Source organism: Vombatus ursinus, unplaced genomic scaffold, assembly GCF_900497805.2.
Source record: "Vombatus ursinus unplaced genomic scaffold, bare-nosed wombat genome assembly UNPS02014818.1, whole genome shotgun sequence".
NCBI lineage: Eukaryota > Metazoa > Chordata > Mammalia > Diprotodontia > Vombatidae > Vombatus > Vombatus ursinus.
The window spans coordinates 15,645,392-15,667,408 of record NW_020954596.1 but is presented as its reverse complement, the minus strand read 5'-3'; the positions used below and the strand labels follow the sequence as shown (position 1 = coordinate 15,667,408).

The 22,017-nt window shown below is 43.0% G+C and overlaps 1 protein-coding gene across 2 annotated transcripts in view; it reads left to right on the top strand.

Annotated features, from left to right (window-relative positions):
• The window catches only part of MAN2B2 (mannosidase alpha class 2B member 2), an 82,231-nt gene that overhangs the window by 27,895 nt on the left and 32,319 nt on the right, over nt 1-22,017 (top strand). For both annotated transcript variants that reach the window (XM_027836252.1, XM_027836253.1), the window contains 3 exons: nt 10,426-10,603; nt 14,905-15,103; nt 19,611-19,801. In XM_027836252.1, the coding sequence (XP_027692053.1) occupies nt 10,426-10,603; nt 14,905-15,103; nt 19,611-19,801 (568 nt within the window). The remainder of the gene's footprint in view (nt 1-10,425; nt 10,604-14,904; nt 15,104-19,610; nt 19,802-22,017) is intronic.

Sequence of the window (22,017 nt, the reverse complement as noted above, 5' to 3'; positions counted from 1 at the left end):
ATACTTCAGAGCAACCCCATTCACCATGGTGTACATTATATAGAAATAAATGTGGGTTGTCTTAACATAAATATCTTTTTCTTTTCCTTTAAAAAAAATTAATCTGGGGCAACTAGGTGGCACAGTGGATAGAGCACCGGCCCTGACGTCAGGAGGACCTGAGTTCGAATCCGGCCTCAGACCAAACACTTGACACGTACTAGCTGTGTGACCTTGGGCAAGTCACTTAACCCCAATTGCCTCACTAAAAAAAACAAAGCAAAACAGAAAACAAATAAAAAAAATTAATCTATCCCACTATTCTCAATTGAAAGAAAAAAAAATCCCCCTGAATAAGGCCTTCATTCTGTGGCTGCAGGGTCTGTCTCTTTCTGCATCTGAAGTTAATTCCCTCTCTGACAAGAGATGAGCGGTTGTTTCTCTCTGCTCTTTTGGACTCATTTCCTAGCGCTTTTTTCCCCACTGCCTTCTCCACCGTGGCGGGTTGGGCAGTGAGTGGGCAAACCTAAGTTTGAGCCCAACCTCCACCTCGTGTGTATACAGCCTGTGTCATGCCCCCTCTCTGTGACTCAGTTTTCTCAGCTGAAAAATAGCAGCTGCCACATAAGTAGTACTTTATGAGTACAATATTTTCACGTACTTAAAAACAAGGGGCCACATTTCTTTAATCATAATAACAGCTGTTTTTTCTATAATACTTTAAGGTTGATCAATCAATGAGCCAATAAACAAACATTTATTAAGTGTTTATTATATACCAGGCACTGTGCTGAGTGCTGAGGATACAAGGCAAAGCAGAAATCCTAAAGGTATATACTTTTTTTAAAAATAAATTAATTTATTTATTTTTAGTTTTCAATATTCACTTCCATAAGATTTTGAGTTTTGAGTTTTCTCCCCCTCTCAAGACAACATGCAATCTGATATAGGCTCTAGATATATACATTCCTATTAAACATATTTTCACATTAGTCACGATGTAAAGAATTAGAACCAGTGGGAGGAACCATGAGAAAGAAGAAACAAAACAAAACAATGAAAAAAGAGAAAGCAAATAGTATGTTTCCATCTGCCTTCAGACTCCAAAGTTCTTTCTCTGGACGTGGATAGCATTTTCCATCAGCAGTCTTTTGGAGTCGTCTTCGATCCTTGCATGAGGAGTACATGTTTTATTTTATTTATTTGTTTATTTTTAGGAGGAGTACACATTTTAAAAGGGGAGAAGATGACGTGTAAATTATTTAAGGAGAAAATGAGGTCATATTTGTAAAGCTCTTTGTAAACCTTAAAGTACTATATAATTGCTTGTTATTGCTTGTTACTATTACTACTACTACTCCACGTATAATACATAACAGAGTAGATCAAAGGTAGCATTAGAAGGGAAGATTCTAGCAGCCAGGGTTACTGGGAGAGGCCTCACTTCAGAAGGTGATGTTTGACCTGAGTGTCGAAGGAAGCCAGGGTTTCTCAATGGTACGGTTGAGTAAGGAGATCATTCTAAGCCTGGGGAACAGCCACTGCACTGGCACAGAGACTAAGTATTATACAGAAGGAATATGGGTCATTCTGACTAGGTCACACAATAGGTGGAAGGAAGGAAGACTATATAAGAAGACTTGAAAGGTAGGAGAGGGGGCCAGGTTGTGAAGAGCTCTAAATTTCAAGTAACGTTAACAAAGCGCACTTTCCTTTTTGTTGTTGTTGTTGTTTTTGTTAGGAATTGGGGTTAAGTTACTTGCCCAGGGTCACACAGCTATTAAGTGTCTGAGGCCACATTTGAACTCAGGTCCTCCTGCCTTCAGGGCTGCTGCTCTATCCACTGCCCCACCTAGCTGCCCCTCAAAGCATTTTCTTTACAATGGCCCTAGGAAATGGGTAATTTGAATAGTGTTAACTTGAATGTGTTCATTTGAGTGGGATGTTAATCCCATTTTTCATGTGAACAAACTGAGGCATAATAATCCCTGCCCCAATGAACTCTCAGGGTTCTTATGTAGATCAGATGAGCTAATGAATGTGAAACCATAATCATAACCAGAATGTTCCATGCTGGTCTAATGTAATTTGATGATGATATAAAGCAGCAAGCAATTATTAAGTGCTTATTGTGGCTGTGTACCAGTAAGCACTGCCATGATGATTGCTGGGAGTACAAAAATGAAATAGTCCCTTCCTTCCCTCAAGAAGCTTACAATCAACAGAGGGAGACACTATGCATATTTACATACACATACATATGTTTGTTTGCTATTGTGTGTGTGTAGATATACACACATTTTTCACTTTTGTATGTCCTATATGTGTGAAAACATACACATAGTGTGTGTATGTATATATGTGTGTGTCTATCTCGAGACTTTTAACCTAGAAGTAATATGGAGCCATTGGAGTTTAGTAAGCCAGAAAGTAATATGATCAGACCTGCCATTAAACAGTATCACTTTGACAGCTGTTAGGAGGCTGTATTGGAGATGAGAGAACTAAGGCAGGGATTCTAATTAGAAAGTTGTCCCGTAGTTCAAGCAAAATGTGGTAAGGGCCTGACCTGTGATGGAGAAGCAGATGAGAAGTAGATAAGAAGCAGCCGTTTTGGATAATGTTTACCTATCCTTTCTCTCCTCTCCTCTTCTCTCCTTTCCTCTCCTCCCTTCCAGTCCTCTTCATTTCCTTCCCTCCCTCACTCCCTTTCTTCAACAAACATTAAGTGCCCCCTCTTTGCAGAGCAGTGTGCTGGGTCTTGAGACAGGGAGGAAAAATGGGTTACCCATTGTTAATAGTTGCAAGACCATGGGTAAGTCACTTCACCTCTTATCAGTTTCCTTACCTGAAAAATGGGGATAATAAACCCTGCTTTGCCTGCTTCTAGGATTGTTTTGAGGCTCAGATGAGGTAGTGTATATGAAAGCACCTTCCAAAATGTATTATTTTCTACTAATGTAATATGGCATGATGATGATGAGAATGATGTCAGCCTATGAAAGAATATGAAGAGCTTTCCTAGTGATTTTCTAGAATGTTGCTCTTGACATGCCAGGGAAGAAAACATCTGCTGTTTTAATAGTCCTCCACCCATCGGGTGACCCCTTTTAATTGGATTATGCCTTAGCAACTGACTATTGCCAGCCTCCACCTCTCCCACTGGACTCCAGCCTGTAGAGCTGCCTGAAAATTGTTTCCTAGAGACTGAGATGGTTCTAAGCAAAGTGTTTCTTCTCCATTAATCCATCTCCTAGAAACCCGGACCTGAGCCTGTCCAAGCCCATCACTGGGCCAGTTGGCTTGGCTTCATGGCATGTGGGTGGTATTGGAGCTGCTGAGAGTTATTCACAGGCAGTTGGGTTCCCAGCTATGAGGAGGGGGCAGTCCTGGACTGGAAAGTACTGTTTTCGATCTCTGTTTGTGGTCAAGACTAAATTATGTCCTTCTAAAAAAGACTCTGAGCTTTATTGAATTGGATTTAATATTTATGGAGGGCCTGCATGTACTTGGCATCATTCCAAGAACATCTTGCCTTCACATAGGACTTGGGAGTGCATGTGACCTCCAGGAAGTTTTACAAAGATGGTAGAATACAAGGGAAATTTTTTTAAACCTTTCAACAATACCAAAGAAATGTGGCTGTAATTATAATTCACATTTCCAGTGTGTTGGAAAGTTTATAAAGCACTTTCAGCACAGTAGCCTTATGGGGCAGATAGGGATAAGAGGCTGGAGGGCTGGATTCAAGTCCTACACTTAATTGGATGTGAAAGCATGGGTAAGTCACAATGTCTCTGAGCCTTTAAAATGAGGATAATAACACTTAGCACCACCTACTTCACAGGATTGTTAGGAGTGTTTTGTAGACCTTAAAGCATTATGTAAATGGCATTTATTATCATTATTCCCATTTATCAGGAGGATACCAAGGCTTAGAACCACTTGGATAAGTATGACTTGTCTAAGGCCACTCAGCTAGTAAATGCTAGAAAGAAAATTCAGACTTAAATTTTCTGATTCCAAATCCAGAATTTTTTCTAGTGCTACCCCAGCTTTCTTCCTTCAGAAAAGTGGGTAGTAGGTCAGGAAAAAAGAAGCAAAGCCCAGAGACCATGCATTTGTTCATCCAATACCCACTGCTTAATTCCTAGTCCTTGCAAAGCATAGCTTTTGTATATAATCCCCCCAAGGAAAAGGAAAGCTGTCATCACATACAACCCTAGCAAAGAGATACCACAGTCTTCCTGAGGGCAAGTCCTTCAAAATACTGCTTTGGATGGTGTAAGTCTAGGGTTAGAAGTGACCTCAAAGGTCACCTAGTCCAGTGGTATCAAACTAAAATAGAAACAGGCCACTAATCTGTTTTGATATATTATGATATTTGAATCTCATGGCACTGGGGAGAGTTGTGGCTCTGACAGACACCTCTGACCTAATCCATCCTCTTTATTTTACATCTTAAGAAACTGAGGCCCCCAGAAGTTAAATGACTAGCCCAAGGTAACATAAGTAGTTAGTGGGTGAGCTGGGATTTGAATGTAGGTCTTCCACTCTAACACCAGCCTTCATTCTGTTGCCCATCACTGTCTGCTCCACTTCCCTGGAACTTTTATTTCAACTGACTTTTTGTTTTCAATAAATAAGCATTTACTCCTTCCCTTCGATAAGTCAGACATTTATTGAGCATTGACTATGTGCCAAACACTGTGTTAGAAGCTGAGGAAACAGCCCATGCTCCTCAGGAGCACCCATTCTGTCAGAGGAGACAACCCATGTAAGCAGAGGCAGCCCTGCATTACCCATCCCCAAGGACTGTTGAGAGGAAAGCCCTGTGTCAAATTCCTCCAGGCTTCCCCTGGTGTGTCCATGGTGCTCTGATGGGGTGATGGAAAGGGGCAGGAGATGCAGTATGTCTCAGGGAGAGGGCCTGGACCTGGGATTTCATTGGTGAATTCCCCAGTGAGGAAACACTGTCTACCAGTGCAGGTCAGCACCTTCTGGTATTAGAGAGTTTCCCTGAACCCTTGGAGTTTCAAGAGGTTAAGTGACTTGCTCAGGGTGGCACTGCCAGTACATGTCAGAGGCAGGAGTGGAACCCAGATTTCCTGGGTCCAAGGCTGACTCCATGTTTCCTCTCTCACAATGTTACATTACTCTCTTAATAATAACAAATAACATTTATTTAACACCTTAAAATTGACACAATGCCCTCCTCTTAACAACCCAATGAGGAAGGTAGATTAAAATATTATTAGTCCTGTTTCACCAAGGAAACAGAGGGTCAGATGCTAAGTGACTTGTCCATGGGCATATAGCTAGTGAGTGGCAGGCCCACATCCTTTAACTCCAGCCCCAGCCTACTCTGTCCTTGTTCTTTCCCTAACAAGCTACCCATATTTGTGTTACAGCACTAAAGTGTGAGGGAATAGCTGTTATCAGCACTAGAGGCTGAGGTGTTCTCTCCTGGGATAGTCATATTGACCAGCCCACAATGGGTCCTCTGTGGAGGGAGAAAGCTAGGCTCCAACCTCTCTAATGACAGTTCTGAATGTGTGTATCAGTACATATATGTATGGGTATGCACATGTATGTATGTATATATGTATGTATATGTGTATATATACATGCTTGTTTGTGTGTGCATGTATTTCCTATGTCTTTCCTATGGTAGAAAGTTCAGCGGCTACAGGCCACTCTTTATCCCCCCTGAGCTGAGAGGAAATGCTTCTATTTTCTATGAAAAGGAAGTTTTCCCCCTCCTTTTCCCCATTTAGCACTAGCAATTTGCTCATTTTTTCATTCTGCTCCCCCTGTGGACTGCTCTCTGCTGTAATTCTGCAGTGACTTAATAGGAGGCAAAGCAGCTCTCTCATAAATGAAGGTTATCTGTTCTGTGTGTTCAGCACCTCCGGAAGTGAGTTTGGAGGCTTTGTTAAGTAGAATGGATTAAGTCTGGCCAGAAAGACAGCTTTACTATCAGCTGAGTTCTGATCCCAAATGATATTCTGCTTTCATTGGTGGAGTCTTTGCTTTCTCTTTTACTGGTGGCTTTATTTGGCTTGCAATGGAATCTGCCCAGGACCTGTTACTGTAGGAGACCTTGGAAATACTGAATTTAGAGCAGAGAGACCATCTAATCCAGCTTCCTAATTTTACAGCGGAGGGCTCTGAGGTCCAGCAAGAAGTGACATCAGTCTTAGGATTTATTGCTGAAAGGCATAGTAATAACAATAATGATGATGATAAGTAGTATTTATGTAACGCTTTAAGGTTCACAAATCACTTTATAAATATTATCTCATTTGATCCTCACAACAATTCTGGGAGATGGGTGCTATTATAATCTTCATTTTACAAATGAAGAAACTGAGGTAGCCAGTGATTAAGTGACTTGCTCAAAGTTATATAGCTAGCAAGCATCTGAAGTTGAATTTGAACTTGGGTCTTTCTGACTCCAGGTCCAGCAATCAATCCACTTTGCCCCCTAGATAAGAATACTAAAGCCTTTAGAGGTAGAATGACCTACTTATGGTCACACTTGTAAGTATCAGAATCAGAACTTCACCTCAGGTACTCTGGCTCCAGAACCAAAGCTGTTCTCTTTAAAAATTAGTACCAGAAGGGCAGTTAGGTGGATAGTCAGGAGGACCTGAGTTCGAATCCGGCCTCAGACATATAACACTTACTAGCTCTGTGACCCTGGGCAAGTCACTTAACCTCATTTGCCTCACAAAAAAAATTTAGTACCAGAGAATAGAATCACAGAATTGGAGGTGACCTCTTCTCTAACCCCCTTATTTTTTGTTGGATAGACTGAGGAAATGACTTGTGCCTGGACACACTGCTAGTGAGTGGCAGAGCCAGGACCTAAACTCAGTGCTTCTGACTCCAGATGCGTCTTCTTTCTAGAGCACAGGTTCTTAATCAATTTCCTGATCAAGTGGGTTAATATTTGTAAAGAACGTAGCACAGTGCCCAGCATGTATTTGGTACTAGATAAATGCTTATTCCTTTCCCTTCCCCTTTGACAGTCTAGTGAGATCTACAGACCCCTTCTAAGAACCGTGTTTTTAAATGTGCAGTCCAAAATTCATAGTATTACAGAGGAAACCGTTACATTGAAATTCTGCTATTTTGAAATGGCAAACTATTTCAAAAGCAAAGTTCATGGACTCCTGTTCTAGAATATAGTACATAGATTCTTAGCTGATAGGGATCTTAGAATTAGAGTGTTTGGAAGAAGACTTAGAACATAGGACAGAGATTATTAGAGTTGGCCCAACTGTATGGTCCAGCCCTCTCATTGTATAGTTGGAAAAACACCTAAGGTCCAGAGGGGAAAAGGAACTTGCCCAAAGGTACACAGAAAGTTTGTCATGAATCTTAGAGTTGAAAGTGACCTTAGAGGTTATATAGTCCAGCCACTCTCAGAAATAGTGATTTAGGACAAGAACCCGTTCTTCCTGATTCCATCTATTGCCTTTTCTTCTGGCTTGTTCTGGCTCCTTTGTGTGTCTACAAAGATGGGAGAAAGCAAGGGGTAACTTGCTCTCCAGTAAATGTAACTTGATCATTTGAAGAGAAATATGAGTCTCAATACTGACTACTGTTCCCCTTGATTGAAAACTAATGGACCAGCTTAATGTCCTGCAGAATCACCATGGGAAAATCCTCCCGGGCATTCCAGTGCCGTTGCTATGCTTAAGGTCTGATAGACATCATGAGCCTCTATTTCCGTACCCTGATTTTTTAAATAATAACCATTTATGTTTATAAAGTACTTAATGCTTCTCAAAACATTTTCCTGTCCATTATGTGTCATTCAAGCCTCACAGTGACCTGGGCTGCCTTTCTACAGGCTACAGGGGTACAGTCTGAGTTCAGGTTATATTCTCTCCATTTGACAGACTGGGACATTGAATGTCAGAGGTTAAGCTAGTAACCTGAGGTCATTCAGCTAGTAAGTGTCAGAACTGAGACTAGAACCTGGGTCCTCTACTGGGGGAAGTAAGAGCCTATGTCTCTTTCCCTCTCCCTCCTCTCTCTCCTCTTCCTCCTCTTCCTCTCCCTCTCTCTCCCTCCCCCCTCCTCCCTCCAAACATAAATGGAAAGAACATTAACACACCATTAAAGTCCAAAGTAAATTAAACACAATTACAAAGACTGAACAGGACTTGAATGAAGAGATATGAGAAGGCATCCCCAATCTACCCCTCCCTGGAGGTGGGCAGTCCACAGCTGTTATATATAACACATATTTTTGGACTTTTTCATTCTATTGATCAATTCTACTGCCTTTTTTTTCCCCTTTCTAAAAAAATACTGTTTGTCATATGAGGTGGCTCTCTCTGGCAGAGGGAATAAGAGGAATACATGGGATAGCTGTGCTGATGTAAGAAACAGAAGATATCAAGAAAAACTTTAAAAAATAAAAAAGGCACCTGGGGCCAATGAGCTAAGTATGCTGATAGTCAGTGGCTCCTTGTTAGCAACAGGATAAGATTCAGACTCAGCCTGGCATTCAGAAGCCTCTACAGCTGGGCCCTGGCTTCTCTTTCATTCCTAGTGTCTTATTTACATGCTATATGTAAAACACTTTGCAAACCTCAAAGTACTGTATATGAACCCATTATTATCATCATTATTATTATTATTACCACACCCTTTCTGCTGCTCTGATCAAACTACTTTACTTACCATCCTCCCTACCCCGCCCCCCACCAGTATACCTTACACAGTCTCTCTGTCTGTCTCTGTCTCTCAGTTTCTGTGTCTCTATTTCTGTCTGTCTGTCTGTCGGTCTCTCTCACTCACACGTTTCCTATTTTACTTCTGTTCAGGCTGTTTTAGCGATGCCCTCCACACTTTCTCATCCTTCTGGGTCCGGCTCAAATGCCATCTTTTTGATGGTACCACCCAAACCCCAAGGAAATACCCTGAGTCTTTAGGGAGGTCACTCTAGCAAGTGGCAGAGCCAGGATTCAAACCCAAGTCATTGGCCTCCACAGCCAACACTCTTTCACTGTGCTAAGTTGCTTCTTTACTTGGCATATATTACCTTGTATTATTATTTATCTCTTTTATATTCCTTGTTAGTAGTAATAACAATTAACATAATAGCTCACATTTGTACCATTTATAAAGTGTTTTCATCATAATTCCCCTTTGGGGTAAGTGGAGCAAATGTTATTCTCCCATTTTATAGATGAATAAGCAGAGTCCCAGAGAGCTTAAATGACTTGCCCAAGTTTGCCCGGCTAATGAATGGCAAAACTGGGATTTAAACCCAGTTTTGGGACTAGAAATCCAATACTGTTTCCCCAGAACAGTTGCAGATCTCGTGGTAGAAGAAGCAGCACCTTCATCTTCCTTGCACCCCTCACACCCAGGTTCTCAGTCAGTGTACTTTGATCGATAGCACACCCTTTGGCCAGCCTGGCTCTTGGAGTAGCCAGAGTACCTGAGCCTCAATGGCCTCTCCCGGTGCTTGGGCTAGAGTGGGCAGAGAGGCAGTGTAGCCCAGTGTTTAGAGTGCTGGGCTGGGCTTCTGGGATTCCAGACTTCAAATCCCACCCGTATCACTTTACTCAGCGTTTGTTAAAGGTCACTTAGGTGCCAGGGACCATGCCAGGCCTAGGGGATAAAAAGAGTGGGGTGACCCTGGGCAAGGCATCTCACCTCTTGGAGCCTCAGTTACCTCAAATGGGGATAAGACCGTCTACCTTCCCTGGTTTTTGTAGGGACCAAATAAGAGCATGAATGTAAGGAACTTTGTGGACTTCATCAATCACTGTCAGTCACCAGTCAGTCAATAAACATTTATTGACTGCCCACAATGTGCATGGCATCTTATATAGCTCTTGCTGTACATAGCCTTGTAGGTCACTGGGCCTGGAATCTGTAAGACCTGAGTTCAAATCCAGCCTCAGGCACTTACCAGCTGGATGATCCTAGGCGAGTCACTTAACCTTCACTTGCCTTTGTTTCATCATCAGTAAAATGAGGGTAATAATACCACCTATCTCCCAGGGTTGTTGTGAGGATCCAGTGAGACAGTATTTGTAAAGTGCTTAACACAGTGTATGGCACAGAGTAGGCACTAAATAAATGTGAGCTGTTTCTATTATCATTATTATTATTATGTGCTGGGCACTGTGCCAAGCACTGGAATAAATGTGAGGTATTGTTCTTGGCAGTGAGAGGCAGTATGGGCAAGTGGAAAGAAAGCTCGACTTAAGAGTCAGAAGACCCAGGTTTAAGTGGCAGTTCAGCTGTAGGGGCAGTGACTTACCTTCTCAGAACCTCCATTTGCTTATCTGTAAAATGGAAATAACACCTACCCTCCCTCCCTCAGAGGCCTCTTGTGAGGAAGAGCAGTTGTTATAGAGACTTGAGTTGTTTTTCTTAACGTTAAAGAACCTCAACTGTCTGTTTCCTCCTCAGGTCCGGCTTTTATTGGAATGGAATTGCACTTTTCCCTAACCCTCCTAAAGATGGTGTTTACCCCAACATGAGCTTGCCAGTGACAAATGCCAGCCTCAGCCTCTACGCACGGACCATGGTGGCCAACATCAAGGAGAGAGCAGCCTGGTTCAGGACTCGGGATGTACTTTGGCCGTGGGTAAGAGGGTTAGGGTCTCAGTCTCAGAAGCCCACCTCTCACATTTATAACTACAGAGGCAATATGATGTTGTGGAAAACAGCTCTGGGTGAGGAGTAGAAAGATCTCCCTGTCTTCACGCCTTTATTAGCTATTTGATCTTGGGTCAATTACTTGATCTCTCAGTTTCCTCACCTGTCAAATGGGGATAACAATATTTGTACTACCTATTTTGTAGTATTGCTGCACGATCAAGTGAAATCAAGTTGTCCTTATTTTCTAACCTTCTTTCTTTCCTTTTCTTCCTCCTTCCCACCTCCTTCCCTTTCATTTCCCTTCCCCTTTACCTTCTTCTTTCCTTCCCACCTCCCTTTTCTCCTTCTTTCCCACCTTCCCTCCTTCCTTCCCTCCTTCCCTTCTTCCTTCCCTCCTCCCTTTCTCCCTTCCTTTTTTTCCTTCCCTCTCCCTTTCTTCCTTCATTCATTCTTTCCTTACCTCCCTCCCTCCTTCCTTTGTTTCTTCTTTCCTTTTTCCTTTCTCTCTTTCTTTCATCCCTCCTCTTTTCCCTCTTTCCTTCCCTCCTTCTCTCCTTCCTTCCCTTTCTTTCTTTCATTAATCAAATACTTATTAAGTGCCTACTATGTGCCAGTTGCTTTGCTAGGCTCTGGGGATACAAAGACAAAAATAAAGCAGTCCCTACCTTCAAGGAGCTTCCATTCCATTAGGGAGAGAGATAACTATAGAATGTGAACATATATAAATATGTGCAAAATAAATACAAGGTGGGGTGGGGGGAAGAGATACTGGAAGCTGGGGAGATCAAGAAAGGCCTTATGCAAGATTTGGTGTTTGAGCTGAGCTTTGAAGAAATCTGGGGATTCTGAGAGGTGGGAATGTATTTCAGGCATGCGGGACTGCCTATGCAAAGGTGCAGAGATGGGACATAGGATGTCAAGGGAGAGAATGGCAGGAAGGCCGCTGTAGTTGGGCAGGTCTTTGAATACCAAAACAGAGAAGTTTGTTTTTGGTGGTGGAGGTACAAATATTGTTGATGATAATAATAATTTACATTTGTTTTGTGTTTTATGGTTACCTAGCCCTTTCCATATATTATCCTAATAAACTCCCTTGTCACTTTTTTTAAAAAATTACTTTCAGTTTTACAAAGCACTTACCTCACAAAAGCTCTCTGGGTTCAGGATTGCAAGGATTATTATTCCCCACTTCATCGATGAAGGATCTCAGGCCCAGAAAGATAAAATGACTAAGGTCACAGAGCTAGGATTCAAATCCAGGTCTCCTGGTGCCTTCTCCATCCTGGCACAGTGCCGGCAGAGGCATTGGATAGAAAGCACCCGAGGGGGACACACATTGGCTTCGAGAAGGGGAAACATCACAATTGTTGATGGGCACAGGGAGCTGGGAAGGCACTTGTCTTTGGGGATCTTAGGAAGTCATTAACCAGGAAGCTCATAAAGGCCTATATTTTCTGAGTGGTCTGACCAACCACTGGAAACTTCCTTATTCCTTTTGAAGGAACCTTGGAATCGTCTCATTAGTAGTGGTGGGTTATGGTTTGGTGATTGCGCATCCATTTGGAAAAAAGATACCTGGCAGGTGCCAGGAGTTTTTTACTTCTTTAAATGCAGTTTTGTTTAGAACTTTGCTTATAACAGCCTGGGAGGCCAGGTGAGGTCATAGGGCAGGTCGTAGTGTCTGCAATTCACAGATGAGAGGAAGCAGGTGAAACAAATGACTCGTCCAGAATTGCTCAACTAGGGAGCAGCAGAGCTTGGGCTAGACCCCAGATCTCCCAGACCAGGCTCTTTTGGTCTCATTGTGTTTACTGAAACTAGTAGGACACATTCGAAGGTGACCCTTCAACCCAGAGATGGCACATTTCCATGGGACTTAGGACTAAGATAATGATCCTTGTGGTCCCTTCTAGCTCTGACGTCTGTATTCTAAGGCCTCTTCCAGCTCTAATGTTCATGTTGAAAGATTCCCTCCAGTGCTAGCATTCTATGTTCTGAGGCCCCTCTGCTGTAACATTCTATGTTCTAAGGCCCCTCTGCTGTAGCATTCTATGTTCTGAGGCCCCTCTGCTGAAACATTCTGTGTTCTGAGGCCCCTCTGCTGTAACATTCTGTGTTCTAAACTTACTTCCAGCTCTTAACATTCTGTGTTCTAATGTCCCTGCTGGCTCTAATGCTCTAAAGCTCCCTCCAGTTTCACCTTTCTGTGTTTTGTGTTCTGAAGTGCCTTCTAGATCTGACATTTTGTGTTTTATGTTCTAAGGTCACTTCCAACTCTAATGTTCTGTTTTCTATATTCTTAGCTCCCTTTCATCTCTAAAATCCTATATCTTGTGTTTTAAAGTTCTCTTTATCTGTGACAATCTGTTACCCAAAAAGAGTTAAGGGAAAGGAGAAAAAAAAGTCCTCTATAGGAATATGTTAAAAGAATGCTTGATTAACCAGCACTCCCATCTCAGCACTAAAGGGTCCACTCCAGCCATTCATTTTCAGTAACCTTAAGTAACCTGCTTCCGCTGTCACTTTGTTATCATCATTTAAAAAGGCATGAATAATAACACTTCACCCTTAGGAGAACTAACTCCTACTAACTTTGTAGGTTACAAAGTGCTTTCACATACACAATCTCATTCAGTCTTCAAACACCTTGGAAAGTAGGTAAAGCAGGTATTAGTATCCCCATTTTGCCATGAAGGACATTGAGGTCCAGGGAAGGGGAAGCATCTGCCCAGGGGGTGCACAGCTAATTAGGAACAGAACCAGAATTAGAATCCAGGTTGTCAGACTCCCTAAATCCAGAGATCTTTCCACTCCAATGCATTGCTTCCTTAATGTCATCAGCAATGTCATTCATGCTACACCATGGGCTTGTGGGAAATGATGGCCAGCTGTAATTGGGTGCACTTGACTTACCATCCAACCCTGAACATGGTGTCTCAGGGTCACCTCTGGACATTGTGGGCTCCATCCAAGACAAGCAGATCACCCCATGTTTTTGTATACTGTCCATTCCAGCCAAAATGACCTTCTGGATGTTCAGAGAACTTGCCATTCCATTATCTCATGTTCTTCTACCATGTCTACACTGCCTTATCACCATCTCTTAGAATTCTTAGCTTCCTTCAAGGGCTCAGCTCAGATGCTGCCTCTTACAGGAGGAGAAAGTCTTTCCTGACTCTTCTCTCCCCCCTCCCCAAGTTGTTAGGGCTTTCTCGTCTGTGTACATGTTGTATTTCAGACCTAGGCAAAAGCATTTATAATAATGACTGATATTTATATGATCCTTTAATAAGTACAAAGTTATGCACACATTATCTTATTTGAACTTCACAGTTCTGAGAGGTAGGTGGTATAGGTAGTATCCCCATTTTACAGGTGAGAAAACTGAAGCTCATGGAGGTTAAGTGATTTGTCCATGGTCACACAAACTAATAATTGTTGAAGGCAGGATTTGAACCCAGGTCTTCCTAACTGCCAGGTGTAACACTCTGTGTTCACCACTGCCCCACACAATAATCTTTGCCTTCAAGGAACAGTTAACAGAACTGTTTTGTTTTGTCTTTGTCCATCCATTACCTAGTACAGTGATTTATACATTGTACATGATTATTAAATGGTTGTTGGATGAACTATTAATTAGTTAATTAATAAAAGGCTAAAAAGGTGGAAAACTAATTCCATGTCATCTCTTATTCTTGTTCTTGGGCAAGTTAAATCCTCTGCCCTCAGTTTGGTTTCACAGATTCACAGATTACTGGAGTTCGGATGAACTCTAGAACAGAAAACACAGAATACTTGAGCTGGCACAAACCCTATTTTATTTTATTTATTTTATTTTTTATTATTTTATTTTATTTTATTTTATTATTCTTATTTATTTTATTTTAATTATTTTATTTAACCCTTTCATTTTATAGAAGGGGAGGTTGAGGCCCACAGAGGAGAAGGTCTAAGGTCACAGGACTAGTTAAGAACCAAGGAAGGCCTATGACCCAGATTGCTTATCTCCCAGATCTGGGCCTTTCTACTACATTTGGATACCTGTATCATTTAGATTGTGCTTCCAGTTTGAACTGAGATCATGATTTGAGGGGCTCGCAATTGTCTGTAGAGATAATGATGCCATCACAAATAGACCTTTCAGAGATCTTCACAGCCCTTAGGGAGAGGTGTGCCATTGGACTGATGAGATGGAGAGGTAAGTGTGTTACCAGGCGGAAGCTCTGTTGAGAGCCCAGGTCTCCTTGCTCCTGGTGCCATGTTATCCTTTTTGTTTGTGAATTGCAGGGTTGTGACAAGCAGTTCTTTAACTCGTCTGTCCAGTTCGCCAACATGGATCCATTGCTAGCCTATATTAATAACCACTCTGAGGAGTTTGGGGTTACTGTGGAGTATGCTACCGTGAGTGATTATTTCCGTGCCATTCATGATCGAAATGTCACCTGGAACACACGGAACCAGCAGGACTTTCTTCCATATTCAACAGGTACTTACACTGCCTGCTTTCCCTCTCACTTTGGGTTATACTTGGGGTTTGTATGTGTCTTACGAGTGACTTCCATTCAAGCTACTCAGACTTGACCAGAGGCCTCACTGTTTTCAGGTTTCAAATAAGCAAACCAATCAACACATTCAAAAATGCAATTAAATAAGCCTTCATTAATTGACTACTATGTGCAGGACCCTGGGGACGCGAAGGGAAAAACAGCAGTGTCCCAACCTCAAGATACTTCCCCTATGACATTTATAATGAAGACAAAAAATTCAGATCTGTGATTAAATTCTGTTTTTTTTTTTTTCTCTCAGAGAACATTCAGAATGTTCCAAAAGAGACCTTGGAACAGATAATAAATCACCAGGGCAGAGAAGGACCTTGGGGATCACACAGTCAGAATCGCTATTCTGAGTTGTAAAGGCCCGAAGGGGCCACCCATGCCTACACAATAATCTGTTCTACGTTATATCTGACAAACACTCATCATCTAGCCTTTGCTTGAAGGCCTCCAATGACAGAGGAACGACTGCATCCCAAGGCAGCCCTTTCCATTTTGGACAGCTTTCATTGTTAAAAAGTTTTCCCTTAGCTCAAGCCTAAATTTGCCTTTCTGCAATTTCTACAATTTCATTGTTCCTCTGGGGCCAATCCCCTCCTTCATGTGACGGTCTTTTGTGACCTTGAGGATGTTTATCATGTCCCCATTAAATCTTATCTTCTCTAGGCTAAGTATCCCAAGTTCTTGAACCCTATCTTTAGCCATCAAGGCCTTCCACCAGCCTGGCTGCCCTTTTGTGGAGTTTCTCCAGCTTATCAATATCCTTCTCAGAAGCTCAATCCCTGCCCCATTCCCATTCTACACATAGGAAAACCAAGGGCAGAAAAGGGAAATTACTTGGCACAGGTTCTAGAGCTTAAGTAGTGACAGAGCTGGGTTTAGAGCTCAGCTCTCTTTTTCCTTAGCCTTGTGTTCTTGGGACCATGTTGTGTTGCTGCATAAGTGAACAAAAGAAGTCCAGTATTTGCTGTCCTTCTTCTTTTTTGGAGGGAGACTCAGTTAAAGTACCACCTTCTGCAAGAGACTTTTCCTGGTCCCTTCTTCTCACCTGATGTCTCCTCATCTCAAGTTGCTTGGTGTTTACGTTGTATGTGGCTTATATATCCTTTAACATGAACATGGCGGCTTCTCCAGTAGGCTAGAAGTTCTCTGAGGGAACTGTGTCACATTTGCCTTTGTATTCCCAGTAACTAGCACAGTGACTAATAACATAGTAGGAACTTAATAAATTTGTTTCTGGGAGCCCCACTTGCAGATTTTAGTTGCTTATGAGGGAAACTCATAAATAACTGAGGCTAATTTCCTAAAATTTTTCTTGATATCTTTCATTTTAAATCACTTTCATTTACAAATAAATGCCTCTCTCCAGCAAGCCATCCCTTGTAACAGTTTTTTTTCCAAGCAAATAAGCAAAACCAACCAACACATCAACGGAGGCTGACAATACGTGAAATATTCTACACCCATAATCAATCCCCTGCCTCTGCAAAGAATGGATGGAAGTGCATTTTCTCAGATGTTGGATTCAGTCAAGTTCAGGCATTATAGTTCTATAGCTTCAACTGAGGCTAATTTACAAGAGGACTGAAATGGTCCAGCTTCAAGACAGTTGCTTAAAAAGGGGTTGCATGGGGCAGCTGGGTGGCGCAGTGGATAGAGCACCGGCCCAGAAGTCAGGAGGACCTGAGTTCAAATTCAGCCTCAGACCAAACACTTGACACTTACTAGCTGTGTGACCCTGGGCAAGTCATTTAACCCCAGTTGCCTAAAACAAAAAAAACAAACAAAAAAAAGGGGGGGTTGCATTTTCAGCAGCCCTGCTAGCTGGTGAATGAGACTTCAAGAAAAAAGGAATCTCACCTATTCTGATCTTTTCTGAAAGTTAAAGAAGCTTAGACAATAAGCCTTAATTCTAAAATGCTGATCAGAGGTACTATTGCCCACTGCTCACGGTGCCTAAGTGGAGGTGAGAGGTACCTTCCTAACACTGGCCCATTGAGCCACCATGCCAAGAGGTATCTGAAAGTGCCTGTCACCTGCCTCCCTGAAGCCACTAGAGGTCACACGCACACACCTCGGCATGTCCCAGACTTCAAGAGCAGCACAGGATGAGTGACTGACTGGCGGTTCACTCTCAGAGGGCTCACCAGAAAGGATTGCCCTCCTGCTTCCCCACTTAAAGATGTGATGGCAGAGTTCAAGTGGCACAGATTGATTACAGCTCTTGGGTGTATTGCTTCCTATTTGCCTTCCTGAGGTCATACAGTGAAGCTGGAACAGCTCTTCCCAGAAACCAAGAGACCTTGGCTCTAGCTTCATCTCTGTCATTGGCTGTATAATAAGTCATTTCCTTTGTCTAGTCCTCAGTTCCCTTATCTGTCAAAAGAGTTTATGAAACTAAGTAAGTGCTGATGTCCCTCTTCTGGGTCTAGCATCTCCATCCTGAGCCCTGTTCTCTTCTAGTCTGATGGGTCCCTTCTGGCTCTTGCATTCTTTGTTCTGTGTTCTTTACTAATATTTCTTATGGCTCTGACATTCTCTGCTGTTCTAAAGTCCCTTCTGGCAGTAAGATTCTATAGCTCTCTTAATCACAATTTATTGTCTGTTTGGTAAAACCATCCCTATCCCTTGTCAAACTTCCACAGCCTTTTGCCTTTTTCCAGAACCAGCTTTGTTCAGGCTGCTGCCTTTTCTGGGAATGACTTACTTTGCCCTGCCTGCCTCTTGAGATCTTTCCCATCTGTTAAAACCCAGCTCAAATGCTACCTCCTATTGGAAGCCTTCCATGATTGTCCCCTATGGAAAGTGACCTCCCTGTATGTGCCCTTTTCTAAAATAGAACTATTTCATACACTGCCTACTCACAGGTCACCTGTGAGGGTCAAACAAGATAATTTTCATAAACCACTTTGCAAATTTTCAAGCACTGTATAAATGTCAGTAATTATTGTTTATGCTGTTGTTAGCGTTATTATTTTTGCCAGTGGTACTTGTCTCATTTTCCCTACTATTTTAAGCATCTTACAGGGACCATGTCTTTTTGTGTCCTAGTATATCATGCATAGTAAGTATTCAGTAAATACTTATTGATTTCATCTATTCAAAAAGCCAAAAGAAAGCATGTTGATTCATCAAATCCCCTTTAATTTACACAAGAAGAAGCTGAGGCTCAAATTGGTTGTGACAAAGTTGGTGCTAGGACAACCAGAGAAGTGAAGTGACTTTCCCAGAGTTCCACAGCTAGAGAGAGTAGAAGTGGGACCTGAATGCGAGTCGTCCAGACTCCAAGTTCAGTGCTCTGTCCATGACTCCGTGCTACTTCTGAAAATGGCCATGGAAGAATCACAGAATTGGAGAGATGGAAGGGGCCTTGTTGGCCATTTTGTCCAGCCTACACACCAAAGGGATCCTCACTGTAGCATACCTGACAGGTGGTCATCCAGCCTCTGCTGAAAGACCTCCAGGGATGGGGAGCCCCCCACCTCTCTAAGAAGCCCCTTTCCTTTAGACAGTTCCATTGTTGGGTGGTTTTCCTGACCTGGAGCTTAGCTTTGCTTCTTCACAACTTACACCCATTCCTTCTGTTCTCTGGGGTAACATGCAATAAGTCTGGTCCTGTCTCTTTATGACGACTCTTTGGGTGCTTGAAGATTGTCTTCTCTAGGCTGATCATGCCCAGTTTCTTTGATCCTTATACACATGGACTCCTGGCCCTCTTCCATCCTGGTTGTTTTCCTTTGGATGCTCTAACTTACCTCTGTCCTTCTTAAACCGTGGCAGCTCCTAGAGAACTTGTATGCTGTGCCGTGACGGTGAACACCCCTGGCTAATGCGTGGTTACTACACTGCCAGGTATCAGGGGTTTGGAGCACCACTGGTCCAGGAGAAGGAAGTGAGCCTAGGGGATGCCCTGTGCAGCCTTGGGGACCAGCTCCCTCCATCACTGGCCCCCAACACAATTAGCAGTTCATTGACCTGGTCTTGTGTTTGGGAGTATCATGATAGAAACACTGCTGGCAAGGGGAGGTTGTAAATGCTGAGGTCTGCCATTATTTAGGGATGAGAAAGTGTGGTGTGGAGGGAGCAATCCGTCACAGGCAGGGGAGGGATGTATGAAGGTTCGGAGGTGTGGGTTGGTGTTTGACCTTGGGTCCTTTTGCTGTGGTGTGTGGGGGCCTTGGACTCTCATTGAGGTGGGAGAGGAGGAAAAGTCACAGGTGTATGTCAAGGTCCAGGTTCATGTCCAGTGCTTCTCTCGAGCTCATTCCCAGGATGGGGGATCAAGTTGTGAAGTCAGCTCCAGCGTCTGCCCATTAGAGCATAGTGCCTGGTTTGAGTCGGGTAGACGTGGGTGCTCGGGTCCCTGGGCCATGCATCATTAGCAGTGTTGAGGCCATCCTTGCTTTGGTACTAGACTGTTTCTCTAACCTTCCTTCTTAGAGCCGTTTCAAAGCTGGACTGGATTTTATACTTCCCGTAGCTCCCTGAAAGGGATCGCCCGGAGAGGGAGCTCCTGTCTTTATGCCGGAGAGTCCATGTTCACCCAATATGTTCTGAAGAACCCCCAAGGTCCTCTGTCTAAACCTGAGTCCTTGGAGCAGCTGAAGAAGCTTCGGTGGGCTGTTTCAGAGGTAAAACGACATCTTCAAACAAACATGACATTCACCAGAGGGACCTTTTCTCCCTTCTTCAGCTAAGGGTAGGACTCCTGATAGCGTCATCCACAGCACCACTAACCAGCATCACTGTAACAACAGTCTTCACCCAAGTCTCCTTCTAGTGTCTTATCTGGGTGTCAAGGTGACCCTGGCTTCTCAAAGACTGTGCCAGCAGAAGACACCCTGGCAGGTTCCACCAGGCTGGAGAAGCTTTGAGTACAAGCCCAGGGATAAACAGCATGTCTGTCATCAGACGACAGCCTCATTAAGTGCAGAGGCTCATGCATGAGTTGGCTGTTGGAGATGAATGTTTTGTCCACAGAGTGTGGTGAGGACGCTTGCTGCACACGGGAAATTATAACCTTTTTGAAGTGGTGAAGACCCGCTCCTCGGAGCACAAATTCAGAGCTGGCATAGACCTTAGAGCTTACTAGTCCAAACCCCTGATTTTAGAGATGAGGAAACCAAGGACCAGGAAAGTGAGTTCTTCTGCCCAAGGTCTTGTAGACAGTAAATGGCAGAACCAGGATTTGAATTTGGGTCCTCTGATACCACGTCCTGCCCTCTTTCCCTTGCATCACCTCTCAGGGATCTGGGATGTCATAGGCGTGGGTCTTCCTTCCCCCCAGTAATAATAATTGTAGCCGATGTAGTTTTAGCACTTTGAGGTTTACAAAACCCTTTCCATGCTGTCTTTCATTTGAGCCTCCTAGCAGCCCTCTGAGGCGGGAGGCAGATGGAATTATTATCCACATTTTATGGATGGTGAAACTGAGGGAGGTTAAATGACTTGCCCACAGTCACCCAGCTTTTATATGTAAGAGAATTTGAACCCAGATTTTCCAACCCCAAACCTGCCGCACTGCTACTGAACATCAAGCCAGCTTCTGTGCCCTCTGCTACCTTAGTACTAGATGATTTAATGAGTTGCTGTAGCCAAAACAATTTCTCATCTAGTGGCCAACTTGGAGAAATATTAGCTGTAAAGTGTGAATGATAGCTCTTTCCCTGCCTGAAGGTAGGGTGTCAGGATGGACAGGAAGATCTCTCAAGCTCCCTTCCACCTCTAAGATGTCTAATTAGAACTGAGTAGTAGGGTAATGACTAATAATGGCCTCATTTGTTCCGCTTCCAGATATGTGAACAGATGGTTTTGAGGCAGAGTAGCTTCCTTAGCCACAACTCCAAATACTCCCGTGGTTTCATAGAGTGTTTAGTGGCTATTTCACAATCCCTTTGTTGTGTGTTTGTATAGATAATTAGGATTCTAGATCAGGATTCTTAACCCCCCACCCCCGCCTTTATTTTTTTATGTCATGAGTACTTTCAGAATTCTGGTGAGGCCTGTGGACCTCTTCACAGAGGAATATTTTTAAACACGTAAAATAAAATACATAGAATTACAAAGGTAACCAATTATATTGAAACACAGTTCACAAAACATTGCAAAATTAAGTTAATGGATTCCCCCATCCCCAGGGGGGATCGTCATATTAGTAATGGACTTAGTAGGGACACCTAATCAGCTTTCAGCTCAGAACTCCCAGCTAAATGATCCGCTAGCCTCAAGCTCCCCAGTAGCAGAGGTGACAGGCATGATCTCCTGTGCCTTCCCCCTAAGAGATAACTGCATGATATTGTTCAGATACATCAGAGTGAATGTCCAAGGGCACCTCAGTTGTGGTCACTATCTAGAGGAATTGCCCTGTCTTAGATGGTGTAGATAAGAATTTCCTAACTACCCATCCACACTAAATATTTATTGACCTTTGAAACTTTTATTTCCAATACTCCTTACTTCTTAAAACCTATAAACCCAAGACGCAGCATGGTATTATGGTATAGAGAGGGTCTCTAAGGACCCTCTAAACCTCAGAGTCAAGACAGCCTGAATTTAAGTGCTGACTCTCACACATATTGGCCAAGTAACCCTTGGTGAGTCTCTAAACCTCCCAGTGTCCCAAGCAACCCTCGAATTACAGAGCAGTTGCCAGTCTGTGTTGGTAAAGGGATTTTCCTTACTGGGGAGTCCCCTACAGCAATAAAATCATAGGTTCTGGATTAAAAAAAAAACAATTCTATAAGCCTTAAAAACTGGCTCCATCTCTGTACATCATTCCTCCCTTGTAAATCCTCTCCTGTTCTTCCTACATCCTTCTCCCTTGCACCTGGCTTCTATCCACCTAGGG